Source organism: Rhipicephalus microplus, chromosome 1, assembly GCF_043290135.1.
Source record: "Rhipicephalus microplus isolate Deutch F79 chromosome 1, USDA_Rmic, whole genome shotgun sequence".
Taxonomy (NCBI): Eukaryota; Metazoa; Arthropoda; class Arachnida; order Ixodida; family Ixodidae; genus Rhipicephalus; species Rhipicephalus microplus.
This window is the reverse complement of record NC_134700.1, coordinates 7,166,183-7,179,284: the sequence shown is the minus strand read 5'-3', so window position 1 is coordinate 7,179,284 and position 13,102 is coordinate 7,166,183. Positions and strand designations below refer to the sequence as shown.

The window sequence follows — 13,102 nt, the reverse complement described above, 5'->3', positions numbered from 1 at the left end:
CATTTCGATTTCGAGAACATAGCAAATTCCGTGGCCATAATTGAAACATGTAATGATGGGCTGTTAAAAATAGTAGAGCAAAAGAAAAACAATTGAGACACTGAAGGCATAGCAGATAATCTGAAAATAAGTGCCAATAAACTTTTTTTAAATACCCTTTGGAATCAATTTTTAAAAACTCACCTTGGTAGTTGCACCAAAAGTATGCACGATACCTCAATAGAAAGCCAAGTGTCCTCACTCGGAATATGTTATGTTACAAGAGGGTGCTGTTTTTTTATTCCTAAGAAATATTTTTGAAATTTTATATCTGCACTAACTTTTTACCATCGTAACACAAGCAGCACAAAGTGCCCCCAACTGACACCTTTAAGCCAAGCGCACTGACCTTGGCAAACTTGGCATCATCTTCAAAGCAATGAAAACAAAACGCCGCTAACATCTGCACTTTATTGCCAACAGAAGTACGCTCGAAGCAATGTGGCCATAGTGTGCAACTTTTAAATGAGCCATATTTCACGTCACCTTTCTTAGGAAGTTCTGTAAGTGTGAAAAGTTATATGCCAATAAATAAGAATTTGTGCCCATACACAGTGCCTGTACACATAAGCATTCATGTAATACATTTATAATAACTGTCGTATTACAATCACCAATTTCTTTTTCTCTGCTTTCAGAGGAGTCTGCTGGCCTTTTTTTTAGTTTAAGACTAATGGTAAGTGCAAAAATATTTGTAGCTCTTTTTCGTATTCCATATTGAACACACCCCAGTGAGGCTGTCAAAAAAAAAAAAACGTGCAAGTCTTTTCGGTCTTACTGCGAGGAGGCCACATCGACGAGAAGGCGCTCACCATGTAGAAAGAGGCAATGCGATGCTCGAAGAAAGTGTCCACACACAAGCCGTTGGTGGCCTTGGTACTGGTGCTGCCTGGCCGTGAGGAGTCTGCCTCGAGACAACAACATTTGAATTACAGAACAACCTTTTGCTGCACAACAATTCTAATGCCTGAGAAAAAAAAAAAGTCTGCAGTTGGGCCTAGGTGATGCAGCGAACTGAGTTGTGACTGACTGGCATTTGGTACAGCACCAGCATCGCTAATGAACAATCTCACACAGAGCAGTTTTTAGCAGACGACCAAACAGTACAAAGTAAGTAAAGGCACTTAGATCAGGTGGCGATGCCCGATAGTGCACCTGAAGAGAGGACAAGGAAAGCAAAAAAAAAAATGCTTGAGGCTTTAAACAGGTTTGTAAGCATTGTTTAGGGGCAAAAGCATGCAATCGAAATATACTATATCTAAATATCAGTCAGGGAACTGTTCTTCTCTGTGAATGCATACCATGATTTCTGAAACTTGAGGTATCTATGACTATGCACAATGGGGCACACCAATCCACACCAGCGAGCCTGTATGTCTTTGATAAATCGCACCAGTGTGCACCCGCTGTCCTCATGAACAAGGCACACCCTGCCGAAACACTTCTATTGCTCCGAGGTGCTCTGAAAAAATCTGCATAGTGATGCCCTACAATCCCAGCACACAGTGCGTGCTGCGCGCATCGCAGACAGTCAGCAAATGACATGAAGCAGCTGATATGGCGACAGCAAGAAATCTAGCGTGCCTCAAGTCTTTGAAGGCGTTTGTGTTCAGTTCATCTGACAATAACGACAGTGAAGATGAAATCTTGCCGAGTTTGGCTACCAGACAGAGTGCACAATTTCAAAATACCAAAAGTGCACGAAATTGCCAAGCTTTACTCTGACAACAAGGTGAGTATGACATATATGTACTACTTAACAGCATTGAATTTGTTTTGATTTTGGTGTACTTCGGCTCCTTTTCAGTTCTGAAAAGACTTCAGAGTTTCCCAGGATGTATGTCTAACGAAAAACTGCGAGAGCTCTCAGTTGTACCAAAAAAGCTGAGCTACAATGATGCCCAGAAAAACTGCAGAGAAAGTTTTGTCGTGAGGAGTTCATCGCAGAGCAGACTATGCAAACTGCAGAGTGGTCAGTGAGGAGCACGGTTCAAAGCACGCGCCTTCTGCTGGGCGGCACTTGCGGTGCACGCAGAAGCAGTGCACATTATCTTCAGCATTATTTCAATTTGCCCATCTAAAGAACCGGGCCTTCAGTTTTGGCAAAACATTGACCTTTTTTGAGGCAGCATTACCAAAGATACTGTTAAACAGAACTGCACTGAAATCTTAAAAGGCCACTCACCAGGCCCCATAACAAATTTGGGTTAGACCATACTAGTTGTGGTGTGTCTGATGAGGAGCGTTATGCCACAAAAAGTTTTTCAATCGGCTTATTTTGAGCTGAGAAAATGTTTTTTGAAGCGGCAGGAAACAAGGATGAGAGGAGATGAGCTCGAAACCCTTGCCGCTCCCTTGCGTAGCCTTAAGAAGCCAAATCTATTCCCCACAATCTCCAGCATCCGACATAGAGGTCACGTGCGCATGACATGCCTGAACAAACCCAGACCCCAAGCATGTGAGTGGTGTTTTTTTTTTTTTTTTACTAGCCTTATATTGTGGTCTACCGCCTGTTTCTGCGGATCGTTTGGAAACGCTGGCTTAGACGCGGTAGAATAGATAAGCACATTGAGTGCACAAACGCGTAGGAGCGTTACTTTCACTTCCAAGGCTGTCTGCTCGATGTGCTGACCATGGGAACACGAACGCATGCAAATTGTCGACAGATTAGCCCTGCATCTCGCTGAAAGCACGTGAAAATGTGAACAAGAAAGGCGCGCACTATCCCTTATTGTGTCTCATTATTTATCTCAAGTTTTATTAGTCTCCTCAAGCAACAAAATACGTAAACTACGCGTGTCATGTTGAATAACTTTCGTCATGTGACGTGCCACTGTTGGCAATGTCAGAGCACAGTCGTCTACATAGAGGACCAACGTCCACTGCACTGCCGTGTACGAAGGGCAATTCGTGAGTGCAAGTCATGCCCTGATTCTCTGGGCATGCGCCCAGGACAGGAAGAGAGACAAGCATTCATTTTAAAATTGGACCCATTTACACAGTGCGTAGCATTCCAAATTTTGGCAGATGTGATCGCGAACGCCCCGTCTACACATTGTGCGACAAGCTCAAAATTGTCAAACCTGGTGAGTGGCCATTAAATACAACCACCGAAATATAAATCTCCAAGCCACCTGAACCTTTTGTTATTTATTTTATTTGCATCTTCTTGAATTTTCGGTCATGCAAACATGATGATTTTTTGCTCATAATCAACGACGCCAACACTGGGGTTCTCGCGAAAGGAGCTCTTTGACCGTATCGCCTTAGTAACAACTGTTAGGGCTCAACGCTGCAAAACCACACTATAATTATGAGAGACGCTGTAGCAGAGGGCTCCGGCAGTTTAGACCACCTGAGGTTCTTTAACCCATTGGCTTCCACACTCCCGCCTGGTAATCTGCTCGGAAGATTTTTACGCCCAAATGCAGCTTGGGTTAGTGCACCTAAACAGCAATAAAATCCTCAACAAATGTCAGAGTATCAAACTGTGTCTTATTTGCTTAGCAATGCCTACCTGCAACAGCTGCTTCAGTAGAATTTTTTGTGTGTGAAAAAGCGCACGGGCAAGTGAAGAGCAATGTCAAATTTTTCCCACTCCCATTGGATCACTCACATTTCGCCCTGTGCCTTATAAACTAGGCAAAGTCTTGGTGAACTCTACTTGACTTTGACATGATGTGGCAGGGAAAATGAGCGCATTTGTAGACACATTGGTGAGGCCACAACCGGGGGGCGGTTTCTTCAGTGTTTCTACCACGATGCCATGTTTAAAACAAAAAAGCCAGGATAGAGCACCCTTCGCTGCTAAAGAAAAAAAAAAGCACACTTACAAGCAGATAAAAGACATGGACAATTTAGTCCATCTAGCGGATAATATACTAAGCAAAACGCAAATATAAAGTACTGTGCTGCCAATAATGAAACAATGTCAAAATATTAGGGGACCCTAAAGCTTCACCTTTAGGAGTTAAACGCGATAGTGACATCCTGTTCCTAGTGCGTAGATCAAAACCTTAGTGCATGAAACATTTTCAAATTTGCTATGCGCCCAATTTACGTGGCCTTAATAGAACAGACGCAGCAGCATATGTGCCTCTTGTAGTGGGGTACCGGATTTCAGCTGTGGAGCCATTATGATAATCGCATACTCTGATGCCCGTTGGCAATTGACGCTTTTACCATGCATTATTAATGCGATATTTCATGTTGAGTGTATACAGGACGCGTGCGCTTGTGAAGCATGAAAGCGACTTTCCCTGCATTTCCAAGCAGAGGAAGTTCTCTTCACTGCTTTCACAAGCAGAAGTGTGGCTGTGAGGTAGAACATCAACTTGCCATGCAAACGACCCAGGTTCGATCCCCACTTGGACTCGATCAACCCTGGTTCTGTCCTCACTCTGCTCCAGGATTTCTTTATCCTTTATTTTATTTCATCGTTACTATTTTTCGGTCACGCATAAGATGACTTTTCGCTCACAACCAATGACACCAACACCGATGCCGGAATTTCTGTGAAACGAGCTCTTTAACGCTATCACGTTAAATAAACATTTTCTTGACAGCCGGCGATTCGCCGGTCAAAGTGCTTTTGGCCTCGCCAACCAAGCCGGCAGATCGCTGGCCGCGGAAGCTAATGGGTAATGTGCAATGGGCGGTATATGAGACACCCCTAAGTTGCGGCAAGTCCCACAACGGTCAAATGGGACATTGCATCAATGACAGATTGAGGAAGCATGCCAATAGTTTAGGCAAAAGTGATTATGTGTATCTTCTAGTGAACTGTAAAGCCTGCGGATGTGTGCCATGCTTTGAGCAAATGGCGATTTTCCCTAGGGGTAGCAAACAAATAGCTAGAGAACACTTGGAAGCTTTTTTTATCAAAAAGAAAGGGCCCAATTGTATCACTGATACATCTATTATGTTGTATTCCTCAGAAATGCAGTGTTTGGATAACTTATTGGCTTGAACATGGTGCTGCACGACATTTGTTGGCTGTGCACGCATGCACGCTATCGTCTTCTTTTTTTCCTGTGCCTTTCTTACTGTCATTAAACAGCTAGTAGTTGGCACTGTTCTTTTTTCTTCTCTTCTGCTCTTCCTGTTTCACGAAATGTTTTTGCACCTCAGTCACCTGCGCCAAGTGAGCACCAACCGGCCCAAAAACAAGTCCTCTTGGAATACCTAGAAAATTGCTGCTGCAATATTGAGTGCATGGCACAACACTGGAAGAGTTTGCACTACTATTCGGCGCGATGTGCTTAGCAAGATCAGAGATCGCATCACCTGCTGCAGGAGCACGCTGAAAACAGAATCTGCCAGGTGCCCTGATTGTGACGTGAGGAAGGCTTTCGTGCTTATACTGTGACAACACAGCAGTATGCACTTGCGGTCTCTGAAGGCATTTTATATATTAGTAGAAGAGTGCAGGTCTTTAACATGAATTGTAAGAACGCTTTAAGACTGACAAGTGGTGACACGTGCTGAATGTGAGCCCCCGCACAGTGTATGTTGTGGTGCCCGTTTCCTTGCCGCTGCCGTTGCTTTTCACAAAAGCGACGCCAGCGAGTGGGTTTGCCGTGACGCGGGCAAATGACTAATGGCCTGTCTTGCTTCTGAAAATGGACATCATCACACTCTCAATAATTTATCTTTTGATGCAGACTGTAGATGAAGGCAGGTAAACATCAAACTTTGATTCTTCAATACTGTACTCATGAGCGGCACTCATAGTAGTTCCCATGAATCAGCCGCACCAGATGCCATCACTGGAGGAGTACATTTTATATTTATCTGTCATACTGAACAGTTCAGATCACGGGAGATTCTCATCGACACCGATCTCTATCAAAAGTACCCAGTCGTGGAGATGTTGTGTACCTAGACAAAAATACACAATCTCTACACAGATGTGACAGGAAGGTCTTTAGCTTCAGCCTAAAAGCTGAATGACACAATTTTTCTATCCAGCGAATCAGATCTCTATCCTCCTTGCCACTCCAGTTTCTGCTGGTACACCTCCCTCCCATGAGATGTCACTAGACATCACTCTAAACACATTTAAAGGAATGCACCAGAAATAATAGAGCAACAAACTCAAACACACCAGGCAAGCACTGCCGAGACCAATGAAAAGGTGTTACTGGATGTGCCACACCAAAAGTCTTCTAGGGCAAACTGCATGGAGCATGCAAGTTTGTTTACAAACAGCTAAACAGTTTGTATGCAGAGCTTGTGTTTTTTTTTTTCCAACTCCAAAGTGCTTATATGCTGAATGGTCAACAACCTTCAAGCTTGTCATTTCCTCGATGACGACTCAGTGTCAAAGACAAAGGATGACCGCTTGTGACACACAATATAGTCATGAAAACAAAGTTACGCACTCATATACAGAGTACATTGAAAAGACACAAACAGCTCAAAAATTCCTTCAGAACTGTACTGACACTGCTTTGTTGACTTCATGCCCTGGCGAAGGCAAGCATCCGAAGGTGCTTCGTCTGCCTGATCATGCTGGGTCTCCAAACTACGGCCCCTTCACACAGATGGGGCTGGTGCATGTCCTGTAGCAAACGCACTTTGGTCACACTCCTCATCAGGATGGGCAGGGACCGCCAACACTTATAGTATTAACAAGAACTTGTTGCCAGGCTAGTGCGTCAATATTTGGCGACACCTTCACTTCAGCAATAGAAACACTGAGAGTATTCTTAAATTACTGTGAGAAACAATGGTGCACCTCATGTTTGAGTAAACACTGTAAGGCTGAGAAATAAGCTGACCTCTCATGTCATAGATTCTCAGCTGCTTGTTGTTCATGCCAGAAACAAAGGTCATCGGTGACTGGCAAAACCAGCTCAGTGATTGGGCAGAGTCGGAGTAACCTGCAAAGTACCGAAATTGAAGGGTCTTAATCATCGTTTAGTTGCGTTCCACGAATAGACTTGTGGAAAGACTGCGAAAAACAGCTGCTTTCAAGACAGCTTGACACAGCCCTATACATCACTATTTGTTCAACAGACATCACCACAGTTGAACAGACATGACATCACTGTCTGTTTGTTCTGATTACATTGTGTCTTAAAAAGAAAACGAGCCCTTAAATTTACACTTCTTGACAGAATCCTAGATAAAGAACACCTGACTACTCTCAAGATGAAACTAGGTACAAAACCGCAAACTCTTCTCTGAAACTGAAGCCTGCAACAGTCACTGATAAAATATACAAAAGCTGCATCTTGATATCAGCAAGGTTTTCAGTATCTAATCTCAACACACGCTGTTTAAAACACTCACCTGCCACCCAGAGACTTGGAAAGCAACAAATTGTTGTGTAAGACTGCACCAAATATTTTTTTCGCTGGGTGTAAAAGGTACCAAAGGTTGACTGAAATATGACCGTATAAGTTAAACTTGTGTCGCCAACTAGATTTTCAAGACGCACAAATGGAAGATCTGCGAGCATACTTATAAGCCGCACTGACCCAGATAATGTTACCATCACAGCCAAGAAACTCTTTGAACTGGCTTCTGCTACAATTTTTGTTGATGCAAGCCAATAAGACAGATGGCAGCCCATGTGCTTCCTATTCTATGGCAAATCTGGGCATAAATAATGATGGGCAGCTCGTTCTCTTCTTTAGGGTGACAAGGATTGCTCTGAAACATCTGCATGGTCCTACTAACATGGTTAGTGCGTGAGACATGACTGACATGTTGCATGAACCGAGGAGTGGTCAATGAACATATGACCCAAACAATCTTATATAGAAACATTAGCAGTCTTAAAGGAACACTAAAGGCAACTTTTAAGTCGTCCTACTAACATGGTTAGTGCGTGAGACATGACTGTCATGTTGCATGAACCGAGGAGTGGTCAATGAACATATGACCCAAACAATCTTATATAGAAACATTAGCAGTCTTAAAGGAACACTAAAGGCAACTATTAAGTCGACGTTGTTTGTTGAAATCGTGGTCCAAAAACCTCGTAGCGTTACTTTTGTGCCAAGAAAGTGCTTATTTTGAAATAGAATCATGTTTGAGTGGTCCGCATCGGGTTAGCGCACTTCAAGTTACCCGCTGGACCATCTCAAGTCACTGTTGCTGTGCACAATATTGCCTGGCTTTACTGCACGGCCGGCGACACTAGTAGCAGCAGAACAAAAACAGCGGGAGCCACAGCAGAGAGCACAGCGGGAACCACGGCTGCCAGTGGCTCCGAGATGGCACAACCTGTCCAGTTTAACGAGGCAAAAATTGAATTTTCGAATCACTCGCGCCATTCCCCATAGTAGCAATGAACAAGCAGCATTTTATTACGTCTCTTGATGCATAGAAGGTTCTTTATTTAGTGCAGCTAGTTTGATTACTAGTGATTAATTGTAGATGGTTCCTCTGACGTCATGAGGATCATTTTGAAAAAGTCCTATCATAACGCATGTGTTCACGTGCATTTACCTGAATTTCTCGGCAGGTAGGGCACTGCTGTTTATAATATTGTAGTGATGCTGAGGCAGACAGGTTAAAAAAAAAACAAGCGTCTTTATTAGGGCGAACTTGTGACCACGATTCTAAAGACTATGGTCGTCAAGTCCGAGTAGCCGAGTGGCACAGATCGAACTATCTTCTTGTTCCTCGTAGCCGGAGCGCACGAATGCGTGGCGCATGCCAGCCGGGTCTTGCTGGTGCTGGTGCCACGATGATTGTGGCGGCCTACTTGAACGTGGCCAACCTGTCACAGCATTATCCCCTTCCTTGTGTACATTTTTCAGTTCCACTAGCTCGCTTATGTTGTTGCAATGAAGATAACTGTTATGTGCCCGTTTTTGCCTTTGTACGTCACGATTGTACGCCACTCTGTACGCCACGTTTGCCAAGCCCGGGGGTACGGACCCTGTCAAGCCTCATCTATGGCTTTTTGTCCGTACCCACCAAGCTCCACTGAATGTCTTTGAAGCTGAAATAAATCATGATTGATTGATTGATTGATTCCTCAGACGCATCGTCCCGATGCATAAGACAGTGAAAAGATACATGCGCACTCTCACTAGTTTTCCGACGATCTGTCATGATAGGGCTTCATGCGGACTACGTGAACCACTTCCGTGGGATTGCGGCGTCTTGAACTCACGTGTCCAGCGGATCTGACTTCATAAGTGACGTCGCTGATACGGTTGAGTACTCCATAGGGGCCGAAGTATCGGCAAAAAAGCTTTTCAGAGAGTCTGCCGCGGCGCGCTGGTATCCATATCAACACTTTGTCACCGGGATGATCAAGTGCCTCACTGCGTCGCTTGTTGAACCGACTAGAATCGACGTGTTGTTGGTGGCGTATTCAGTATCTTGCCATTTGCCGTGCTTCTTCTGCTCTCTGAAAGAAGTCATATAAGTCAGGTGGATAGCTGCTTTCGTCTTGTAGTGGTAACATGGCATCCAGCAGGGTGGTCACTCTTCGGCCAAATACTAGTTCGAAAAGGGCAACGTGGGTTGTTTCTTGAATGGCTGTATTATATGCGAATGTTACGTAGAATAATATTTAATCCCACTGTTTATGTTCAACATCGACATACATTGATAGCATGTCGGTCAGAGTTCTGTTGAGGCGTTCAGTTAAGCCATTTGACTGAGGGTGATACGCCGTTGTTCTTCTGTGATCGGTATTTGTCATGAGCATCAGGCATTGCATTAGGTCTGCAGTAAATGCGGTGCCGCGATCCGTAACAACGACGATGGGCGCACCATGTCTGAGCACTATGTTGTTCACAAAGAACTTGGCGACATCGGCAGCTGTCGCACTATACAGAGAGTCAGTCTCAGCATAACGAGTCAGGTAGTCTGTGGCTACGACTATCCATTTCTTGCCTGCACACGATGTCGGGAAAGGTCCTAGGAAGTCCATGCCGACATGTTGGAATGGGACATCCGGAGGGTCTATTGGCTGGAGAAAGCAGGCTGCTTTTACGGGTGGAGTTTTGCGCCGTTGACATTGACGACAAGTTTTCACGTAGCGCTGCACTGATGCGAGCAACTTAGGCCAATAGTACTTCAGGCGAATCTTGGCGAATGTTCCGCTCACACCCATGTGTCCAGATGTTGGCTCGTCGTGGCATGAGTGCAGAATTTCCTCTCCCATGGCTGTGGGCATGACTAGTAAAAACAATTCACCATTAGGTTCGAAGTTCCTCCTGTAAAGGACACTTCCACGAAGGCAGAGCCTCTGGAGAATATGCGAGGGACTTGAACGTCGAGACCCTGCAGGTGTTGTATAAGCGCCAGCAAATCCGGGTCATCTCGTTGTTGTTGAGCCATTTCGGATGCATCGACAACGCCTAGAAATGGGAAGTCTTCCTCTTCAGGTACAGTTGGATCGACGGGAGAGCATGACAGGCAGTCCGCATTGCTGTGTTTCCTTCCAAATTTGTGCACGACAGTAATGTCATACTCCTGCAGCCTAAGGCTCCATCTTGCTAGTCGACCTGACGGGTTCTTGAGATTTGCCAGCCCGCATAGAGCATGGTGGTCAGTGACAGCTTTGAACGGTATACCATAAAAATAGGGTCGAAACTTGTTTATTGCAAAAATGACTGCGAGGCACTCTTTTTCAGTTGCAGAGTAGTTTGCCTCAGCTTGTGATAGTTTGCGGCTGGCATAGGCTAACGCTCTCTCTTGACCACTTTGCCACTGGACAAGGATGGCGCCGAGACCGACATTGCTGGCATCGGTATGGACTTCAGTGTCGGCTGTCTCATCAAAATGGGCAAGTATCGGTGAACCCTATAGTCGTTTTCTTAATTCGTCAAAAGCTTTCCGTTCGCTTTCCCATGTGAAAAGCACGTCGTTGTTTGTTAGTTTTGTAAGAGGTTCCGCAATCTTTGAGTTTACCACAAATCGCCTATAGTCTGCACATAAACCCAAAAATCAACACACTGACTTTTTGTCTCTGGGTGTAGGGAACCTCTGAACAGCGGCAGTCTTTTTGGAATCAGGACGAACACCCTCGGAACTAATGACATGTCAAAGGAATCGCAGCTCTTCGAAGCCGAAGTGGCATTTTTCAGGTTTGATTGTCAATTTTGCTGACCGGATGGCTTCCAATACTGTGCGTAGTCACTCTAGATGTTTGTCAAACGTTGCAGAGAATACCACCACGTCATCCAAATACACTAGGCATGACTGCCATTTCAATCCCGCGAGGACAGTGTCCATCATTCGCTGGAACGTCGCTGGTACGGAACAGAGGCCGAATGGAAGCGCTTTGAATCCGTAAAGGCCATCTGGTGTTATGAATGCCGTGTTTTCATGGTCCCGCTAGTCGACGTCAATTTGCCAATATCCGCTTTTCAGATCTAAGAAGGAGAAAAACTTTGCGGATCGCAACCGATCTAGTGTATCGTCGATACGCGGCAAGGGGTAGACATCTCGTTTAGTTACACTGTTCAGTTTCCTGTAGTCGGCACAGAATCTAAGTGTGTTGTCTTTCTTCCTAACGAGCACTATGGGGGACACCCATGGACTATTTGAAGGCTGGATGACATCACCCGAAAGCAGCTCCTCCACTTGCTTCTTGATAATTTCCCGTTCCTTCTGTGACACCCAATATGGATGCTGGCATATAGGCCTCGTGTCGTCTTGCGTTATAATTCTGTGTTTCGTGATTGACGTGCGCTGGACCTTCGCGGCACTTGAAAAGCAATCAGAGAATCCTTTTACCAAGGCGTAAATATGTTTCTTTCGACTGTCCGGAAGGCTCTGGTTGACGGTCATGAATGTGTCGATGTTGCAGGCCACTGGTCAAGTGGTTGATGTCGTTAAGCTGCATAGTTCAGTCACCATACAGAAGTCGTGTAAATAGGCAATAGCCGTGCCTTGAGCGATGTGTTGAAGTTCATTGGAGAAATTTGTGAGTAGGACATCTGCATGACCATTCGTAAAGTGAAAAAGACCCCTAGCTACGCAGACACCTTTATTCAAAAACAGCCCTACATTTGTATCTGCTACGCCTTCGCGGTTGTAGAATGCGTCATTTTCTACGAGCACCATTATACTGCAGCGTGGCGGCACAGATACGTCATCATGAACAACGCGTAGAGCAGTTAGGCGTCGTTCCTCAGATTCCTCCACGGGTATAGCTCGTTCAGTCAAAAACGACACGCTGGACCTACGCAGGTTAATTACGGTGCCATTAGCTCGCAAAAAATCCATTCTTATAATGAGTTCTTTTGAACATTCTGGCAGCACATTGAAATCGACCACATAAATAAAGCCCCGTATTTCAAGTCTTGCAGTGCATCTGCCAAGGGGCGTAATAATGTGACCGCCTGCCATGCGTATCTGCAATCCACTCTAGTGTGTCAAAACTTTGTTTAGCTTTTTCACCATCTTGTGACTTATCACTGAATAATCAGCACCGGTGTCGACTAAGGCATTCAGCTCCCATCCTTCCATTCTCAACTGCAAATATGAAGTAACGCTTTCGTTGCTGCACCCATCTACTGGAAATACACCGTCATCACCCTTAAACTATATTGAAAGATCTTAGTAACTAACGTTATCAGCGGCCTCACCTCCACAGGTCGCTCGCTTCAGTTTTCCGGGAGTGGACTTGGAGAGCGACGACCAGGCTGCCTTGAAAGTGCACGTGAGCTGGATGAGCACGTGAGCTGGATGACCAGTAGCGCATAGGCAATGGTGACCGTGACCGATCTTGGCGTAGAGGTGGCGAGTTCTGGCGCGTGGACAAGTACTCCTCAATCTCTGCTGGTCGTTCACCGTTTCGGGAGCACGGTGCATACAACGGGAAGCCTCTTAATCCAGCCTGTCGGTAAGGACAGAATCTGTACGGATGACCCGCTTCGCCACAATGAAAACACAGAGGCCTGCGCTCGTCATCAAGCCAGACGTCACTTTTCCTGAGCCTGTGCTCCATATAGCGATGTGTGCTACGTGCTCCTGGGGGCAGACAGGTGGCTGTTGGTTCCCGTGGACGAAGTGCACTGCGTGCTGCATGTGGGAGAGGAGTCGCCGCCATCGCAACTGCTGCATTGCTGTGTACCATGGGTTG

The 13,102-nt window shown here is 45.3% G+C and overlaps 1 protein-coding gene across 9 annotated transcripts in view; it reads right to left on the bottom strand.

The window, feature by feature from the left end:
- Positions 1–13,102, bottom strand: part of mio (GATOR complex protein mio) — a 768,187-nt gene that overhangs the window by 526,230 nt on the left and 228,855 nt on the right. For all 9 annotated transcript variants that reach the window (XM_075896295.1, XM_075895366.1, XM_075865082.1 and 6 more), the window contains 2 exons: positions 6,822–6,923; positions 852–943 (listed from right to left, as the gene is read on the bottom strand). In XM_075896295.1, coding sequence (XP_075752410.1) covers positions 852–943; positions 6,822–6,923 — 194 coding nt within the window. The remainder of the gene's footprint in view (positions 1–851; positions 944–6,821; positions 6,924–13,102) is intronic.